This window comes from Boleophthalmus pectinirostris, unplaced genomic scaffold (assembly GCF_026225935.1).
Source record: "Boleophthalmus pectinirostris isolate CB_2022bp ecotype Guang Dong unplaced genomic scaffold, ASM2622593v1 HiC_scaffold_21, whole genome shotgun sequence".
Taxonomy (NCBI): Eukaryota; Metazoa; Chordata; class Actinopteri; order Gobiiformes; family Gobiidae; genus Boleophthalmus; species Boleophthalmus pectinirostris.
In genome coordinates this window covers 8,589,983-8,607,971 of record NW_026571175.1, presented here as the reverse complement: position 1 = coordinate 8,607,971, position 17,989 = coordinate 8,589,983, and the positions used below count along the sequence as shown (strand labels likewise).

Sequence of the window (17,989 nt, the reverse complement as noted above, 5' to 3'; positions counted from 1 at the left end):
CTGTAGCCATTTCTGTTTATTGTTTCTTTATGGTGCTATTATTTGTTTGCATGTGGAGGTTTGTTGTACCTTTAATCTTATTGGTTGGTTTTACAATCATAGTGTGCAATTCTGATTTTAGACTGTCCACCAATGTCCAAAGCCAAAGTATGATAACTACAGAAATTCTCAAAACAGATTTAAGCTTTATTGGGACATTTATTCTAAGTTGAAGGCCCTTTTCCTGCAGTTTTCCTGTGATTTAGTGCCTACATTGATGCTAGTTTGGTGCAAAAACAATGGCAGCTACAGATATTTCCCCTCCTTTTCCTCACTTAAAGCTCAATCATAAGACACCAAGAGTACACAAATAATAGAGACATGTAAAGGCAACTTCAGACCCTGTTCATATTGTGGTTAGTAGTCCCTGCACTTTATATTCTATTAAAATGGTATTGTTTGCATAGTATGATACTAATCTTAAGATGGGGCCGTATCTTGGAGTGCCAGAATGTTTTCCTATTTGTTGTTGTTAAAAAGATATTTTAATAGACAGTGGGTAGTGGGAATGCAAATCCATTTAAAATCTTGCTCATGATGGCACACAGTCAATGTAATTGATTCTCTATATAACATATATAATTTTTAGAAGCATTATTTTAGTGCACGTCAGAAAAACATATTAGCCGTATTTTAACATGACAAATACATCAGGAGCATGCATGATATAAAAAACTGTTCATTTAACAGTTAAAATAGAAGAATATCTCATCAAACCTGTGGGTAGTTTAGCTGTGCGGTAGAGTCTGTGGTGGTAGAAACTTTGCATCTGCTGTTTACAGTATAGAGCCGTTATCAGTATGCACATCCATACTTGCATGCTCTGTCTGAAAATAATTTACACAAAAATATAATTATAGTCATATTTTATTGCAAAAGAAAAAAATATTGCACTTTAATACTAAAAGTAAATCTTGTGTTTACCAAATGAGGTTAGACTTTGTATTTTTACTTATTAAACTACGACCATATTATCAGTTACAGGATAGCATTAGAAAGCTTATTTTACTTTAGATTCAAGGAAAATTATTACATTCATATATCCAATATTAACTTTAAATACCTTTAAATTGCCTGAATAAATACCAGATACACTTGCTTTTAATGTTCGGCCTAGGCAATTTTTCCAGTTGAAAAACTTTATAGCACTTTACTTTTCAAATGCGTTTATAGTCTATGTTATGTTGTCCAAAATGTGTATCTTACTGTTATTGTAATTTATTGTATTCTTCTGTGTTTAAATTATGTGCCTGCAAACCTGCCTTTTCATTTTTTGTACTGAAGATATCACAAGCCTTGGTGCAAGCAGTGGTCATTACCAATGTTGGAATATAAGTCTTTTTTGTGGACTCATCAAGATGTTTTCACAATAAAAAAATACCCCAATGTTTAAACTTCTGTCAATTTTTGTTTATTTTCATGGTTGGGCTATTCTTTCACAATATTATACAACTGCATACTTGTGATAAGTCTTCATCAATTTCTCTGACTGAAGACATGACCTAAATATTGAGAGAAGAAATGGCACCATGGTCATGGTTTAAACTTAGAATAGAAGAAAGACTCATTCCAGAAGTCAAATTCAGTTATATCTCAAAACATTTCTTCATGTGCTGCAATAAAATAGAGGAAGGGATGATGGTCCATGTAGTTCCTTATGCTATGAAAATATGTATACATTCATTCATTCACAATATTATAAAACCTAATCTGACGTGACAGGTGCACTATGTAACTTTTCTATTGTAGAGTCAGTCACCTTTTTGTATCCACAGATTTTTATAAAACTAAAAAATGAACCTTTCTCCATTGAGACATGCTGGCACACCACCAGTTCAGGCCTGTGGAGAGGCAACCTTGCTCACAGCATGAAGTTTAATGCCATACTGTGGAACATTTTAGGCAAAGCAATAACATCTCTGTTGGAAGAAAGTATGTGGCGGACCCTAAACAAGAAAAGTGACATAGTGCACCTTGAATTAGTGGTTCTGTTTAGATATGATGTTACACCTTCAGTTTACAGATATACATATTTGAAAAATGAAATGAATGCCTCTCATTTGAGGTCTTTCTATTGTACTGTTCATTGACTAGGAACTACAGGAGTGGATACAACCCCACTACTTTTTCGTCTTTTATGCCGACTTCTTTTCTTCTTCTGTCCATCCTCTGTCTTTTTCTGTGGTGTGGGTTCAGTTTTCTTCTTCTTCTTGAGACAGCTCAGAGGATTGGGGCCTTTGCGTTTTCTCTTCCTTGGCCTCCTCTCTGTGTCTCTCTGTCCCAAGCCCTGCTCCTCCTTCAGGCTGCGGATGCTCTCCTGTTGACCCGAACTCACCAGCTCTCCTAGTGCGACTTTTTGGACGTAGTCGAGGGAGGCCTGACTGGGTTTGTCCAAAACGATGGTGTTAAGAATGATGTAAAACAGTGGGACACCAGGGATCTCCTTTAGGCTCGTGGTCAGTGTATGATCCTGTAAATAATACAAATATATAATAAAAATAAAATAAATACATAACAGAAATATATAGCTGGGTTTCAAATGTCATCACAACATTCTACAGGCCAATAATGTTTAATACAGATGGAGGGCACCAAAAATTAATGACTGAAATGTAGATTTTTGTACAGTTATTAAATGGTCCATATTACACCATTTTCTGATGTATGTTATAATGTTAGATACTTGGAGTTTGGTTTGTTTTATTCATACATTTAACACACAAAAACCCTTTATATTTAGTTCTTCTCTCAAATGGAAAGCTGTTCCACCTTGTGATGTCATGTGGTGCTCCACCATGCTCTAAAAACTAAACTTGAAAACTACCACTACATGACATCACATTATACTGCAACAAGTAACAATAGCTGATGCTGTGGTAGTTGTAGTAAAAATAATTTTCATATTAATAATAGCAACAGAGTATCAAAATACACTGTGCACATGAACTTTCTTTAACTTAATTTGGTTTGGAGTAAAAATTCTCAGCCTAATAGTCAAATAACCATCTAATATTACCTGTGTGGCTACAAAATAGTGGTGAGGGTTGGTCTTCCCCAGCATGGACAGCAGACACTCTGAGGCCGGTATAGGGTCCTTGAAATGGGCACACTTTCTGACCTGGTACCTCTGCAGGATGATTTTAGCGCCGTACAACTCTTTCCCCAGAGTTTCCAGTTCTTTGAGGGCACAACTAAAAGCAAACAGACAAATTAAATAACTAAATTAGTAATCAATCACCATACAATTTAAATTAAATCTATTCACCAATTGTTTACAGTTTAGTACTTACTTAGTTGTACACAGCTGCACTTCTCCCATCAGGTATTTAGGCATTTGCTCCTTGATTTGAATCTTGTTTTTCAAAGCTGCCTGACAAAAGGTGCCATCAACGAGGATTTGGAAAGGTTCCCTAAAACTGAAGTTGTATTTGTAGAAGCTGATGTTCTTCTTTGCCTGTTTCTGTCGCTTGATCTTCATGTTTGCTTAAAATGCAGCGTTACTCACAAAAAATAACTAACTAATACAACTGAGTTACAACAAGATGGACATAACATTCGTGCAATGCAATCAGATCGCCAAGACGTTGCAATGTCAAGATATTGGATTAAATCAAGCAAAAGTGTTCAGCGTGGGCTCTTGTGAAGTAAACACGTTTGTCGTTCGCCCTTGAAATGAGTCCGGCTAGGAACAAAAGACTAACTAATGAAACGTTCCGTTAAACAAAAATAAAAGCACGCTTACCTGTATAATTTCAGGTTATAAAAATATGTCTTATTATAATATATAGTACTGCCTTTTCTTTGAGCTTTAAATAGCAGCTACTTATCTTGTCTAAATTCAGTGTTACAACAGTGTTGCAGGAATGTTTGGCGTATTTATATGAAGCAAATAATACAAAATAAACACGTTGATATGTTAATAAGAATATATAATTTATTTACTTATCAATCAATCAATCAATCAATCTGTAAACGTGTGTGTGTGTGTTTTGTTTTGTTGTTTTTTTCGCTCCACTCTTCGACCATCTTCGTAAGTCTTCGTGCATCTCCGGAACCGGAAGTGTGTGTGCAGGTAAAGTCTGCTGACAGTTGCCTCCCGTTAGCAGAGGCTTGGCAGTAGCTTGCTGGGGCCGTTTATTGGTACGTTTTTGGACTTTTAATCGGATCCAATTTCATACAAACATGTCGGCCGGAGTCGGAGGAGTACCGGCCGGGGAGAGCAACAATGATCGCGGCGGCTCCGGAGGCAGCAGCGGCGGGGGCAGCGCTGAGACGGATCGGGCCACCTTCGAGTGCAACATTTGCCTGGACACGGCCCGAGACGCGGTCATCAGTTTGTGTGGACACTTGTTCTGGTACGAAGCACAGCAATGATGGAAAATTAGCTTAGGTTTGTTTTGAAGATGGTCGTTTATGTGTTCGTTTATAATCTAACCAGACCCACGTTCCAGTTGATCCGTATCTGACAGGCCTCTGTAGTGCAGCCCCATTTGAATCTTGATAAACATGCTTTGCTGACAACAAATACTTTGGCTGACAGGTGAGGAGTTTGTTGATCCAGTGATAAAACAGTACACGTTGTGAAGGAATTTGACCCAGCCATTTCTGCAAAGTAAGTTACTACATCTCAGTGGTTCTTCGTTGTAAACTATTCTCCTTACAGCACCAAGTCTGACCGGTTTAACTTAACCTGTTGTGCCCCAAAAACACGAAAAATAGAACAGACTTAAGGCGATAGTGACAGAAGAACATAACTGTGTAGACTTCACCATGAAAACAGGAGCTGGCCCGAAAGATAGTGCCAAAGAAGTAACATGTGATTAATAATGTGACTCCAACATGGGCTGGTTGATCCCAATTAAAATAGCGCATATTAGACGATTTAACGATAATTCACAGTTATTCCTGGTGGTTTCTGAAATATTTTTGCTATTTTTAAAGCCAAGTGCCAGTCTTTCTTTTTAGTTACGTAGGAAGTGTAGTTGTGTAGTGTAGCTGTTGCTTAAGTGTAATGAAATCTTATCTCTGCATGAAGTAAACATTAATGTTGTTGAACTTTTGTCCTCTATTCTTATAGCAAGTGCTTTGGTGCATATATACATAAGTAATTATTAACTAATTATACTTTTGATTCCAGTTTGCTCATGTGGCTTTTAAAAGTTTTAGAAGCCTAAAAAGATACATTGACTTGCCAAAAATCCAGTGCTTTCAAATGTTGGCTCACAATTACAGATTAACTCATATTTATCGTCTAAAAGAGTCATGCTTTTCCTTAAACATGGGTCAGATTGACCTGTAATAGAAATTTTGGCAGGTCTTCCTGCTGCCCTTGAATTTGGAATTTTAGTTTGAGTTGAACAGTTGAAAGCTTTAAGGTGCTTATGATTCTGATGCATACAGTATGTGTTGTGTTAAAGCTGTTTTTTTGCATCAAATGCAGTAATGTCTATTGGAGCATTAGTTAATATTCATACTTTGTAAGAATGACTTAATTTTTCCACGTACAACTGTCATTGTCTGGAACGGCAACAAGTTGGTGGTGTATGAGGCTGATGCAATGTGTGGTAACTAAGTTCCAAGTAACACATGGTCCTGTCACATTGACACTGTGACATTTTTTTAAATAAATGTCAAATTTTTACTTTTGTGATAGTGAAAGGGAGTCATAATAAGTAATGCCTGCCTCACACTACAGGACAAGTTGCCAGATTTAGAACCTGATTTGCTTCTTCCCCCCGACTTTGAATCTTAGTCTGAGATTTGAGACTGTATCATCTCATTCATATTACCCTGAAGAATTTGTCCTCCGCACATAATGACATCCAGTCCACAAAACAGCGCTAGTAATGCAGTTTAAAGCCTTTTTTAAAAAGGCAAGAGTCTGTTTACATGAATCCTGTAGCAAGGATTGGGGTGAAGCTGCTGCTGCAGTAAACACGACTCTGCATTCTGTGTAATGTATTGACATACTTCTGTGCATTAAAAGCATATATCTATCTAAACTATTGCACCACATTTCACAAATAATAACACAGATTTGATGTGCATTTAAACTAAAAGCACAGTGCTCTGATCACTCGAACATTTAAGAGTCTCAAAATGAGTTTTTACTGTTAGAGGGAAACAGCTGACGAGAGGAGCTTGTTGACTCACAACTTTCAGCTTGTGGTGTGCGGTCTCTTATCTGCAGTCTTTGCGCTTGGAGGATGATAAGATTTAAAATCTCATGTGATTCTCCTTGTGTCTGTTGTCTGCAATGCCACAGTGTCTTCCATATATGTACACATAATGTATTTAGACCCATTTATAAAGACTGTTATATTCATTTGATCAGCTATTGAAATGATCAGAAACATACAACAAAGAAAAAAATAAATGCTTTGAGTTTTATACCTTGAATGTATTCACATTTAGTAAAGCAGCTAGAGGCAGTATCTCATTTTAGTAACAATACTTTGTCTTCAGAATTTTAAATCTACTTTCCTTTCATATCCTTCAGTCGATGGTGAGGCTTGTGGAATTGCTCTTCTGGACCTTGATCAGACCTAAACACTCCTTGTTAATTAAACTTGCAGTTGTTGTAATTTGTATGTACGTACATGTGTGTGTCTGTGTCTGTGTGTGGGTGTGTGTATGTATGTGTGTATGTATATATGTGTGTACATACATATAGTGTGTATAGTGTGTCTGATTAGGACTAAAAAGATTCCAATGCAGCTGAAACTACAGTGAGTGAGTGAGAGAGCACTGGCTTTGTTCTTGGAGCTGATCTGTGGACTATATTATAATTATATTAACTGTAATGAGCAGTGATTGTGTAGCAGAAGCCATATGTCAGCAAGTAGTAGTACTAGTAGTAGTAGTAGTCAGTAGTAGTACCAGTAGTAGTAGTACAGTAGTAGTAGTAGTAGTAGTAGTAGTACCAGTAGTAGTAGTAGTAGTAGTAGTAGTAGTAGTAGTACAGTAGTAGTAGTAGTAGTAGTAGTAGTACTAGTAGTAGTAGTACCTAGTAGTAGTAGTAGTAGTACCCAGTAGTAGTAGTAGTAGTAGTAGTACAGTAGTAGTAGTAGTAGTAGTAGTAGTAGTAGTAGTAGTACCAGTAGTAGTAGTAGTACCAGTAGTAGTAGTACCAGTAGTAGTAGTAGTACCAGTAGTAGTACCAGTAGTAGTAGTAGTAGTACCAGTAGTAGTAGTAGTAGTAGTACCAGTAGTAGTAGTAGTAGTAGTAGTAGTACCAGTAGTAGTAGTAGTAGTAGTAGTAGTACCAGTAGTAGTAGTAGTAGTACCAGTAGTAGTAGTAGTAGTAGTAGTAGTAGTAGTAGTAGTAGTAGTAGTAGTAGTAGTAGTAGTAGTAGTAGTAGTAGTAGTAGTAGTAGTAGTAGTAGTAGTAGTAGTAGTACCAGTAGTAGTAGTAGTAGTAGTAGTAGTAGTAGTAGTAGTAGTAGTACCAGTAGTAGTAGTAGTAGTAGTAGTAATAGCGTCCAGTATGTCCTCTTGTGTGCATTCTGATGTAATGTCCTTGCTCCATTGCTCTCTCTCCTCCGTTAAAGAAATGATGAAACAAGCAACGAGGGACTTCTGTGTCGTCTGCTGCAACATTCCCCTCTCATTACCTGATTTTACACCAAACCTAAATCAGGATTACATAAAGAGGGATTGCTTCAACTACATGCTACACATGAACCAAAAAGTATTAGCTACTAGTTGTAACAAGAAATGTACTGTATCAGATAAACAGTTGATGATTTGGAGCTGATCTCATCAACAGTCCCTGGGGGTGGGATGCTAACTGTAAGCTTTGCTCTGTCTGAAGCTCTGTTACTCAAATTATACTTTAACTTTTGACAAATTAAGCAATCTGACCAGAAAGAATGGACTTAGCTGGAACTAAAACGGGTGAGCTGATTTGGTTTTTGATCAGATGGTCTGTCAGACATTAAAGTCACAGGTTAGCTAGCATCAGCCAGTTCAGCTAGTCCCTCTGAGCTTTTTGTTAGAAACTTAAACAGGACCATAAACACTTGTATTGATCACAGTGTGTCGTTTAAATCCATTTTGTTTTGTTTTTTCTTGAATTTTCATACTTAAACATTTTTTTGGCTGTGTTTGCTAATGTGTGCATTTTGTCACCATGGTAACTTCTAAATATTCAGCCATACACATACATGTAAAATACCCCCAGCGTGATGTCACTGCAAAAGTATCATAGACAGATAGATAGATAGATAGATAGATGATTGTGATTTGATTTGCGATTTATGTTTTAATAATAGGATTCTGCTCAGAGTTCACATTTGTGTCCAGAAGAATAGACAAAAAGACAGAAATATGAACTGACAAACAAATACAATAATCACATTTCAGAGCATGTTTGTACAGATTGAAACCACAGGCTTAGCTGTTCTTATGCTGAATAAGACAGGAGACTTTGTTATTTGAAAGAAATTATGGTATTTGTGATTTGCTAATTGCGTCCATTCAGACTGTGATTTCAACTTGATCATGATTAATCTTACAGCTTTAAAAATGGCTGCAATTCAATGTTAAGTGCATGTGTTATATTGGCCTGTATTTCATTGTATTGGGCTATCAGTGAGGTTTTTATTGTCATGCATATAAACTAGTTCAGTTTATAAACTCTATGTAATCCCTCATTCATCCAGGAATGGTCCTCGCTCTTTACTAGTCTTGTCATGATAAACGATTATATTGAAACTCATTTACGCCACTGACACAAGAACCCAAGAGGTTATTTATTTAAAAAAAAATATCATGAGCTGCAATAAGTCAATATCAGAATCCAAAACTTTTGTCCTTTTTTGCATCTGTAATGAATCATAGAAATTATTTATTCATCTTCTCATCTTCTATGGCTCAGATTCTTTCTTATAGTATAATGTACCCCAAAATCTCCAAGTAGTGCAACGAAAATGTACAAACAATAAATATCGACACCTGCTATCTAACATTTATTGAATGATAAATCAGTATAGTAATTATTGTTACAAATAGGAAGAGCACCAGGAGGCTCTTCTGGCTCTTCTGGCTCCTTCTGACCCTGGCTCCAGTTGACTTATGTAGGGATCTTGTGATCCCTCTGCTGCAGTGAGCCTCGTCATTTTGGTCTTAAACTGTTCGTAGTAACCCACTCTAAATGATCCTGAATTTTTCATTTTGCTATTTTGTCCCTAAATCAAAATTTGAACATAAATAACAGACCAATCAGAAGCCTTCATTCCCCAAGCTTGCTCCTGCTGGCCTTAGCAACAGGTTTGATTGACAGCTAATGCATTTCATTGCTAAGTAAGCCCCCTTCCCGCCTTTCGGTGAGAAGGGCGGGCACATTTAATGACCTCAATCATGATTAGTTCTTGTGGTTTCTATGATATTCGTGGTCAGATTTCCAAATATGGAGCCTGGCTCCAAATTCACTCCTGTAACCATTAGCATCAGGAGCTTCATTCAAGTGGAGTTGAACGCTATGGGTGACATCACACTCGCTTAGTCCACTTCTTTTATACAGTCTATGGTCATAAAACATGGGTGCCCAAACTATTGCTCAGGGGCCAAATGGAGCCCTTAGACTTATTTTTTTGGTCCTCAGGTGACTTGAAAATGCCATTGCTGTTCTCAAATTATTTAGTTGTGATTTATGATCTTTTGTGTACTCTTCTCTCGTAGTTCTCTGTTATGAGAATACTAGCAGATTTTGTCTCAGATTTGTCTCAGATTTTTTGTCTTAAACACAGTGACATATGAGCAAGACTGTACTCTGTAAGTGTGTTGTATTGAAAGTTACTGTGGATGTTATGAGGTTAACAGTTAAACAGTAATTCATGGATAGACAAGCTCGTGTGAGCTCATTTCATTCATCTTAATGGACATTTGATATCTTTACTGCAGGGTTCAAGCAGATATGTAGATCCACTTTAATAGAGCTCAGCGATATGGTCTGTGGGTATTATGTAAAATGTCTTTTTTATGAGCTTTCTACCATGTTATAATGATGTTCCATCTGAACTGTGAAATTTCACCACCTTTGGTATTTCCAGGGCCTGACCAGGCACAGCTGTGATTTCAGGGACAAAGGTTTGCAGCTCTGTCAAAAAAATAATGGGTGGCTACTTTAAGGGTTTGAACATAACATTTTAAAACATATTTTGTTTTAAGTTTTTTACTACATCATTTTGTATGTTTGATGCCTTCCATATGCATATAAAATTTAGAAAGTAGTAAAGGTAAGAAAAAAAAATACACAGTGATTGAGAGGGTGTCCAAACTTTTGATTTTGATTACCTGTATTGGATTCTTGTATTAGTTGATCTGTTCATGTTAGTCTTTCCTTAATTGTTAAAGCTTGCTCATATATTCACTGCTCCTCTCTGATATTAACATGTAATTAACTTTCTTTCTTTCTTTCTGTTTGTGTCTCCACAGCTGGCCCTGCCTTCATCAGGTCTGTATCTGTATTACAAATTATTTATTTACTGTAAATGTGAGTAATTTGAGAACCTGTGCCCCTTAGTATGTTATTGCTTTACCTGGAATGTTCCACAATAACACATTAAACTTATTTGGCATAAACGTCATCACAACAAAGAGCTGTGAAGTTGTTGGCCCCAGATTTTAATTTTAATTTTTTCATTTGTACCACATGATACCACGCAATACCACGCAATGCTCCTACCATTATCACAAATTAAGAAAACTGAAGACAACTGCTAGTGGAGAGCAGTGGGCGTATACCAGTGGCGGTGAAAATGGGGGGTTGATGGGCTAAATGGTGTCTTGGAAAGCGATTATATATTGCTCAAACATGTACAACTCCAAATACAACTTTAGGTGAGTGAATAGTGAGGGAAAACAACTATAACATGGTTAAAAGCTGGTGATTTTTGCAGATGCCATACTTTGGAACATTCCAAGCAAAGCCATAAAGTCTGCATAGACAAGCAAGTGGAGAACCCCTCTCAAGAGAAATTGTATTGCGCACAGCTTCCTGGAGGCCCCTCATATAAACAGCGCTCTTAAACGTCTCATAGAAGAGTGTGATGTAATGTACTCAGAGCAGATTAAACTCTAATGCAGCTAATGCTTCTTATTTACTCCACTATCCTCCTTCTTCCTCCTCTCCCTTCTCCTCTCCCTCCTCCTCCCCCTCATCCTTCTCTCCCCCTTCCTCCTTTTCCTCCTCTTCATCACCAAAAATTGAATTCTCGGTTCAAAGTTAATCTTAAATCACATTGTGTAGTTGTTTATCGTCAAAATGACACTAGTACACCTTTTGCCCTGAGCATAAAAAATAAACCAGTTTATCAGGGTCATTTGAGCGGTACAGTAAATTTAGACTGTGAACAACACAGACAGTTGAAAAATCAAAACTTGGAAGGTCCTATATTATGCAAAATTTTAAATTTTAGCCATGTTAGAATGTTGTCACCTTCTTAAAAACATACCTGTATTTTGTTTCATTCACACATGTTTGAGTAATCCTATATTGCAAAAGAAAAATTTAATTCTGTCAACTGGACAAGAGGTTTCGCTGCTCATCCAAGCAGCTTCTTCAATTCTGTTCCAGGGCTGAAATTATCAAAATGATTCTAGTGAAGGCATATTAAGTGGAGCACATCCTGTTTCACCATGTGACATCACAAGTGTTTTCTGTTTGAGAGAAGAAGTCATGCTAAATGTGCAGGAATTATGTATTAAACATGTGTGAATGAAACAAAACACAACTTTGGGTTTTTGACTAGGAAACAACATTATAACAGATCTGAAAAAGGTTTAATATGAGCCATTAAAAGTAACCCCTGACAGTTTTTACAACGCCAACACACTGTTTGCTAAATATGGTCTGAGTACACACTTCCTCTGACATCCACTTACTTCCTGTGAATCTGAGGTTACACTGTTTTAGGTCTAATGATGAGTGCATCTTAGTTCCCACTCTGCGAGCCAGTTCAGAATAATATTTGATATTTTAAACCACAGACACTTTTTCAGCTATAGAATTATATCAAAACAGGTTTATTTTTCTTCTGAAATACAATATCGTTAAAGAGGGCTATAATGCAAAACCTTTTTTTTTTTGCTTTCTATGTTTCTATGTTATAAGGTAACATGGTGATCTTAATTTATTATGTGTTAGCACTTAATACCCCATAGAAGTAAAATATCCCTCAAAAAATGTAGTAGTCAGTTTGTATAGTTATAGAAGTAAAAATTTTTTATACCTCTACAGCTCAAATCTTATCTTAATAACAAAAAGTTCCCCACTAGTGCAAGCACCCACAATAAATAATGACCCTCAGAAAGTTGTGTACCAGATTTGATATATTGGCTGATAAGTGGATATATTGTAGTTTTTATGGGGACAGGCCTAATGATGTTTACTTTTTCAGTGGTTGGAGACTCGTCCGAGCAGACAGCAGTGTCCTGTGTGTAAAGCCGGCATCAGCAGAGACAAAGTGATCCCTCTGTACGGACGAGGCAGCACCAGTCAGGACGACCCCAGGTATTCAACCCTCACAAGTAAGGAGGGCTGCTGCATATATCCATAGACTGGCATTTTGTAAAAAAATAAAATAAAATAAAAAAAAGAAGCCCCCTGCTGTATGCAGTCAGTAGTGCATGCACGGAAGTGAGACACAGCTGTACACTCCTTGAGTGGTTTAACTGGAGCATGCAACCTAGTTAAGGCTGTGAGGTACAGAAACCTTTAGGTGCCAAGATTAAACAGACCCTGTTATGACCCAGCTCACTGAGGTGAGGGAAGTAACAAAAAAAACAAGATGTTAAATGAAATAAATTAAATAATGTTTAATTAACAGGGATGCCATAAGTAAATTAACAAAGCAAACTAAAAATATACAAAGAAAACTAAATAACCTAAACTAAGAAACAAAATAACAGAATTAACATACAACAAGTACAACAGAATCGAGTGACCAAATAAAAGAAGGCACAAAACAGAATTAAACTACAGAACTAGACACACACGAACACAAAATGGCAGATTGACAGACAGATTGATATGTTATTATTTGTTGATATGATATTATGTTCATATCTTGATTTAGGGAGAAAATAGTTAAATAAAAGGATCATGTAGATCATTTTAAGATTAGAATGACGAGCTCAGCAGCAGCAGTTGGAATGAGGGGTGACGGTTTTTCAGTAGAAGTCAGTTGCAACCAGAGGTCAAAGAAACCACTGAGCTCATACTCACTTCCCATTTGGAACGCGGCAGCTAGGGCGTTAGCTATGCCCACTTTCATATACAGTCTATGGGTATATTGCAAGCAAATTCAAAACACAATTTAAATGTCTGCAACTGTCAAATCACAAAAATGGCACATTTAAGTCCTGTCTTATTATGTAGGCCAACACTGTAGTTTAGGCCTCAACAAACTCCTGGACATGGTTTTTGTTCAGAGATCACATTTTAAACATCTATTACAACATACATTGCAAATTTTAAATTCAATGTTTGTCATAAAAATTACAATTGGTTAATTTTTCAAAGCATTCAGCCTAAAACTGAATGTGCTGAAGGTGTTATCATAAGGTGAGGAAGTGGGCCTCATCTAGGGCTCAGCAATGTGCCAAAAAACAAACAGAAACAAAAAACACACAACATAAAATCCTGTTGGAGTGAATTTGCCTAAATATGCAAGTTTAGTGTGTCCCTTTTGCGATACAAATGGAAAACATCTAGAATTAGTTTAATCTGTTGTTTGTTTTTTTCAGGTTGAAAACGCCTCCCCGGCCTCAAGGACAGAGGACAGAACCAGAGAGCAGAGGAGGGGGTGGGGTCAGTCCTTATTTCCCATCATGCATCTCTCCTCTGGCCCCTCTCTTGTTTGTTTATTATATTTATTGTGTTTTTGTGTTTAGATGTTTCAGGGTTTGGGCGACACAGGGTTCCACATGTCCTTTGGTATTGGAGCGTTTCCCTTTGGTTTCTTCACAACAGTTTTCAACGCCAACGACCCCTTTCACAGAGCAGGTAAAATATACAGCATATTGATACTTTAAAGTGACATCGTGCTGGGGATATTCTACATTTATCTCTATGGTAGAATGCAGTTACCATGATGACACAATGCACACAATAGCAAACTGTCAAAAAAGTTTATACTTCCTAGAAAAAAATACAAAATGGATTTAAACAACATCAAGCTTGTGACTGTTATTGCGACTTGTTTAAGAGCACAGTAATAATAATCAGCTCACCTGATGTAGTTCCATCTAAGTCAATTCTTTGTGGTAAGATTGTGTTAAAATAAAACTCAAATTAGAGACCGAGCCATGGCTACAGCTAGCTTCACACCCCGAGGGAGTGTTGATGACATCAACTACAAAATATCAATTATCTAATGTGGAAAGTATGTAATGATGCTTTTATGATGTTACTAGACTCTGTGCATACACTCATTACTGTGTTGCTATGAAAACTAAAAGGCAGCAAATTCCAGGGTTCATCATAAAAAGCCTGGAAAATTTAATTTACATTTCCAGGCCCTGGAAAGGTATGGAATTCATCTGTTTTGGGAAAAGTTTTGGAAATTTAGAAAACATTTGAGTTCCAAAAGTAAATGTCTTTATCAAAAGATAAATTGGGGACTGCTGCTTATTTTTCTAATCCAGAAGGGTTAGCTGTGCGACCGCGCATTACTCTTTCGCCAGTAGCTAGTAACTCCCACTGCTCTCTGCACACACTGGCATGAACCTGAGCCCAGGGTCACTGACGCACAGGCCGCACTCAAAGAGGGAGTGACTCGTGAGGAGTGTCTGCAGGTGCCTTTGGACCAGTGATTATGAGCACACGGGAAACATGGGCCACTCATCAAGTGAATTCTGGGATTAAACTGCTTTGTTAGCATGAAGAATGAAGGAAATGCTGCTTGAATCTGACTTTTTGCAGACTTTTGGATTAAGCAGGTGTGACTTCACCCATACTGTTCGGCTCTGCTCGAATGAAGCTCAGGATGCAAATGATTACAGGAGTGAATTTGGAGGCAGATTTTTTTTTTGGAATAGGAATTTTTTAATAGACGAAATAGCAAAATAAAAACACCAGGATCATGTAGAGCAGGTTAATACGACCATTTTAAGACTAAAATAACAAGTGTAAGTCAATGGGAGCCAGGGTCAGTAGGAGCTGGAAGAGCCCGCATGCACATTTGAAAAACAAAAACACACATATATATATATATATTTTTTTTTGTTTTAACATAAATCCCTCATTATCTCTTTTCCTCAGACCAGTATGCGGGTGAGCACCAGGCCAACGGAAACCATAACAACGGTAACCCTAACAACAACAACTGGCAGGACTCCCTCTTCCTGTTTGTCGCCATTTTCTTTTTCTTCTGGCTCCTGAGTGTGTGACCTCTACAACATCTGGATCTACAGCAACACAACAAGAACTACGGCAGTTAAAATGGCCAAAAAGACTCACGATTGTTCCCAGTATGGTTCATAATAGGGCCGTGGGCATTGGGAGACCATTTTATTGTAAACCACAAGGCCAAAGAGTAGCAGCATTCATCATTGTCAAAGCAAATGGACAGAAAGAAATGTAGCAGGGTTGAATTTTTTGAGCTACATTTTGTCTTAACTTAAACTGCCATTGCACTGTGAAAACAACACTAAACTAATGTCCCATGTGAATGAGAAGAGAGGGACAGTCAAATGAGGAAGTCCAATAGGCTGCAGTCATGAGACAACACACTTTGAAAACTAAAATTGAATTGAGAGGCAGGTCAGTACTATATTTGGATTTCAATGTTAAAATGCATGTATAGCAATCTGTTTTTTGGTTAAACTAGTTTTCCTATTTATTGCCCTCTTTTGCCATGAAATATTCAAAAGGTAAATGGACAAATGTTGACTTGTATAATTTCTGTGACTGACCCTAGAATTCACCATATAACAACAAAACTGTATTTTAACAATGTAAATTTTTGCTGCCCCCATCTGTATTAAATAGCCTATTACTGACCTATAGAATATTGTGATGATTGAACATTGAACGCAGCCTATTGGTGAAGCAGGTTTGAAGGAAAGATCGGTACAAAACAGTTTTAAGAGGCAGGTTTCACAAAGATATTGGTACGACACAATGTTGTTTTTTTCACTCGTATTTAATTTTTATCAAAAGAACAAAATACTAACTTTTTCAAAATCTTTTCTTTCTTATAAATATTACAAATACATATTTAATGAGAACACATTATAGTTAAAGTCTGAATAAAAAACTTAACTAAAGTGATAATATACAACCAAAACTCTTGCACATAGACCTAATTAACAACTTAAATTAAATTGTCTTTTAAAGGGCCTATATTATACTATTTCCTGATCCATGTTATGTTGTTTTCAATCTCGTCTCGTTCCAATTTATATCACCAAGATACTTCAGTCAAATCAATGAATCAATCAATCAAAATGGATATGAATCCTTAAATGCCTTAGTACTAGCAATACTACTTAATATTTCAATTATCTGTTCATTTGTGTAATATTTTTGTATTGCTATGTGATCTCTTAACCCTTTCCACTGTTCTATATAACTTATCTTTGTGGAACCAGCCTTTATTTAAACCATCAACTTATTTGGTAGCGTTTCAAAGTCAAAATTGTGAGGATTTGATGAATTTTGTCCCACCTCTGTCACCGTACACTTTTGTATGCATCTGTATGTTTGGGTGAGTGTGAAAACACTATATATTTGTACATATAAATATTGTAAAAATGAGGTTTGATGTAAGTGTTAAAGTGAAGAGGAGCTGTAGGTGGAGGTAGACCAAGACCAAGTGTATGAACAAATCTGGTTTGAGAATGCCAAAAATCTTATGGAGGACTAAAATCGGGTTTCGCTGTTACCATGGAGACACAATGCACACATTAGCTCATTAACAGTCTAATGTGTGAAGATGTGTGATGAAGTATTTAGATTGTCTGAAAACTCAAGAAAAACTACAATATGGATTTAAATAACACATTTTCAGCAGCCTGTGAATACTACTCGCATTTATGGTTCTGTTTGAGTGACTAACAGGGCAAATCAATTATTATTCCTATTTAGTCAGCTCTTTATGGTCAGATAGTGTTAAAACAAATCTCAAATTAAAGTCTAATATATGTAATAGAGCTTCAGACAGTTAGCTTCGCCCCCCCATGTGGGTGACATCTGCTGCAAAGTATCAATAGCAGTTCTCCTTAATGATACACACTTTATTTCCGTGTAGTAAGCAGAGACATGCTCCTGTTTTAGAAGTATTGATAATAAAGTGTAGTTCATGGTCCATTTAGCTAATTACTCTGAATAAATCTTAAATTCTGCAACATAATTCACATGTTAATTTTAATATTTTTTCCACCATTCTATCCTCTACTTTTTTAACTTATTCTAGAAGATGATTAGTTTCCTCAACCTCAAAAATGCTATATGTGAATTATTTATGTTGAAAATTAAACTGTAAACTAGATTCAATTTTATTCAAGCAAAGTTTGGTCCTCCATAAGAAAAGGCATTTGAGACATTTGGGGGGTCTTTTTAGTGTCATAATTTTACAGTAGCACATGCTTTTGCTTGTTATTTGACAATGACACTAACTCCAAGCACTAAAGCCTGTATAGCTATGAATTACCCCATTAAACAAGTGGATTTAAACATGCTTGTTAAAAATGCTTGTTAAAATGATACAAAATGCTAATTATTTTTGGTCTGTCAAGCTTTTAAGTCTTCAGTTCAGTGAATGGACAGATGGTTCTTGGGTAATTTCTCTCACACTTTGTATTAAGTCACTAAACTACATTGTGAAAGCATCGTTCAAAAACCAAACTGAATCAAAGGAAATTAAAGGCTGAATTAAAGTTTCACATGTCCTGTCGTAAATCAACTCAACACTGTCCTCATGTGGAAAAAGTCCAGATTGCAATA

The 17,989-nt window shown here is 36.6% G+C and overlaps 2 protein-coding genes across 2 annotated transcripts; one reads left to right on the top strand and one right to left on the bottom strand.

Moving 5' to 3' along the window:
- Positions 1 to 1,434: 1,434 nt before the first annotated feature.
- On the bottom strand, positions 1,435 to 3,715 carry utp23 (UTP23 small subunit processome component). The gene is made up of 3 exons (XM_020939336.2): positions 3,330 to 3,715; positions 3,056 to 3,230; positions 1,435 to 2,509 (listed from the first exon to the last, which is right to left on the bottom strand). Exons 1-3 carry the CDS (start codon positions 3,515 to 3,517, stop codon positions 2,123 to 2,125), a joined length of 750 nt encoding a protein of 249 aa, XP_020794995.2. The 5' UTR covers positions 3,518 to 3,715; the 3' UTR covers positions 1,435 to 2,122.
- A 378-nt stretch (positions 3,716 to 4,093) lies between these two features.
- Positions 4,094 to 17,925, top strand: rnf5 (ring finger protein 5). Its single transcript, XM_020939280.2, has 6 exons — positions 4,094 to 4,394; positions 10,477 to 10,495; positions 12,441 to 12,553; positions 13,789 to 13,852; positions 13,936 to 14,047; positions 15,305 to 17,925. Exons 1-6 carry the CDS (start codon positions 4,222 to 4,224, stop codon positions 15,430 to 15,432), a joined length of 609 nt encoding a protein of 202 aa, XP_020794939.1. The 5' UTR covers positions 4,094 to 4,221; the 3' UTR covers positions 15,433 to 17,925.
- Positions 17,926 to 17,989: the final 64 nt, after the last annotated feature.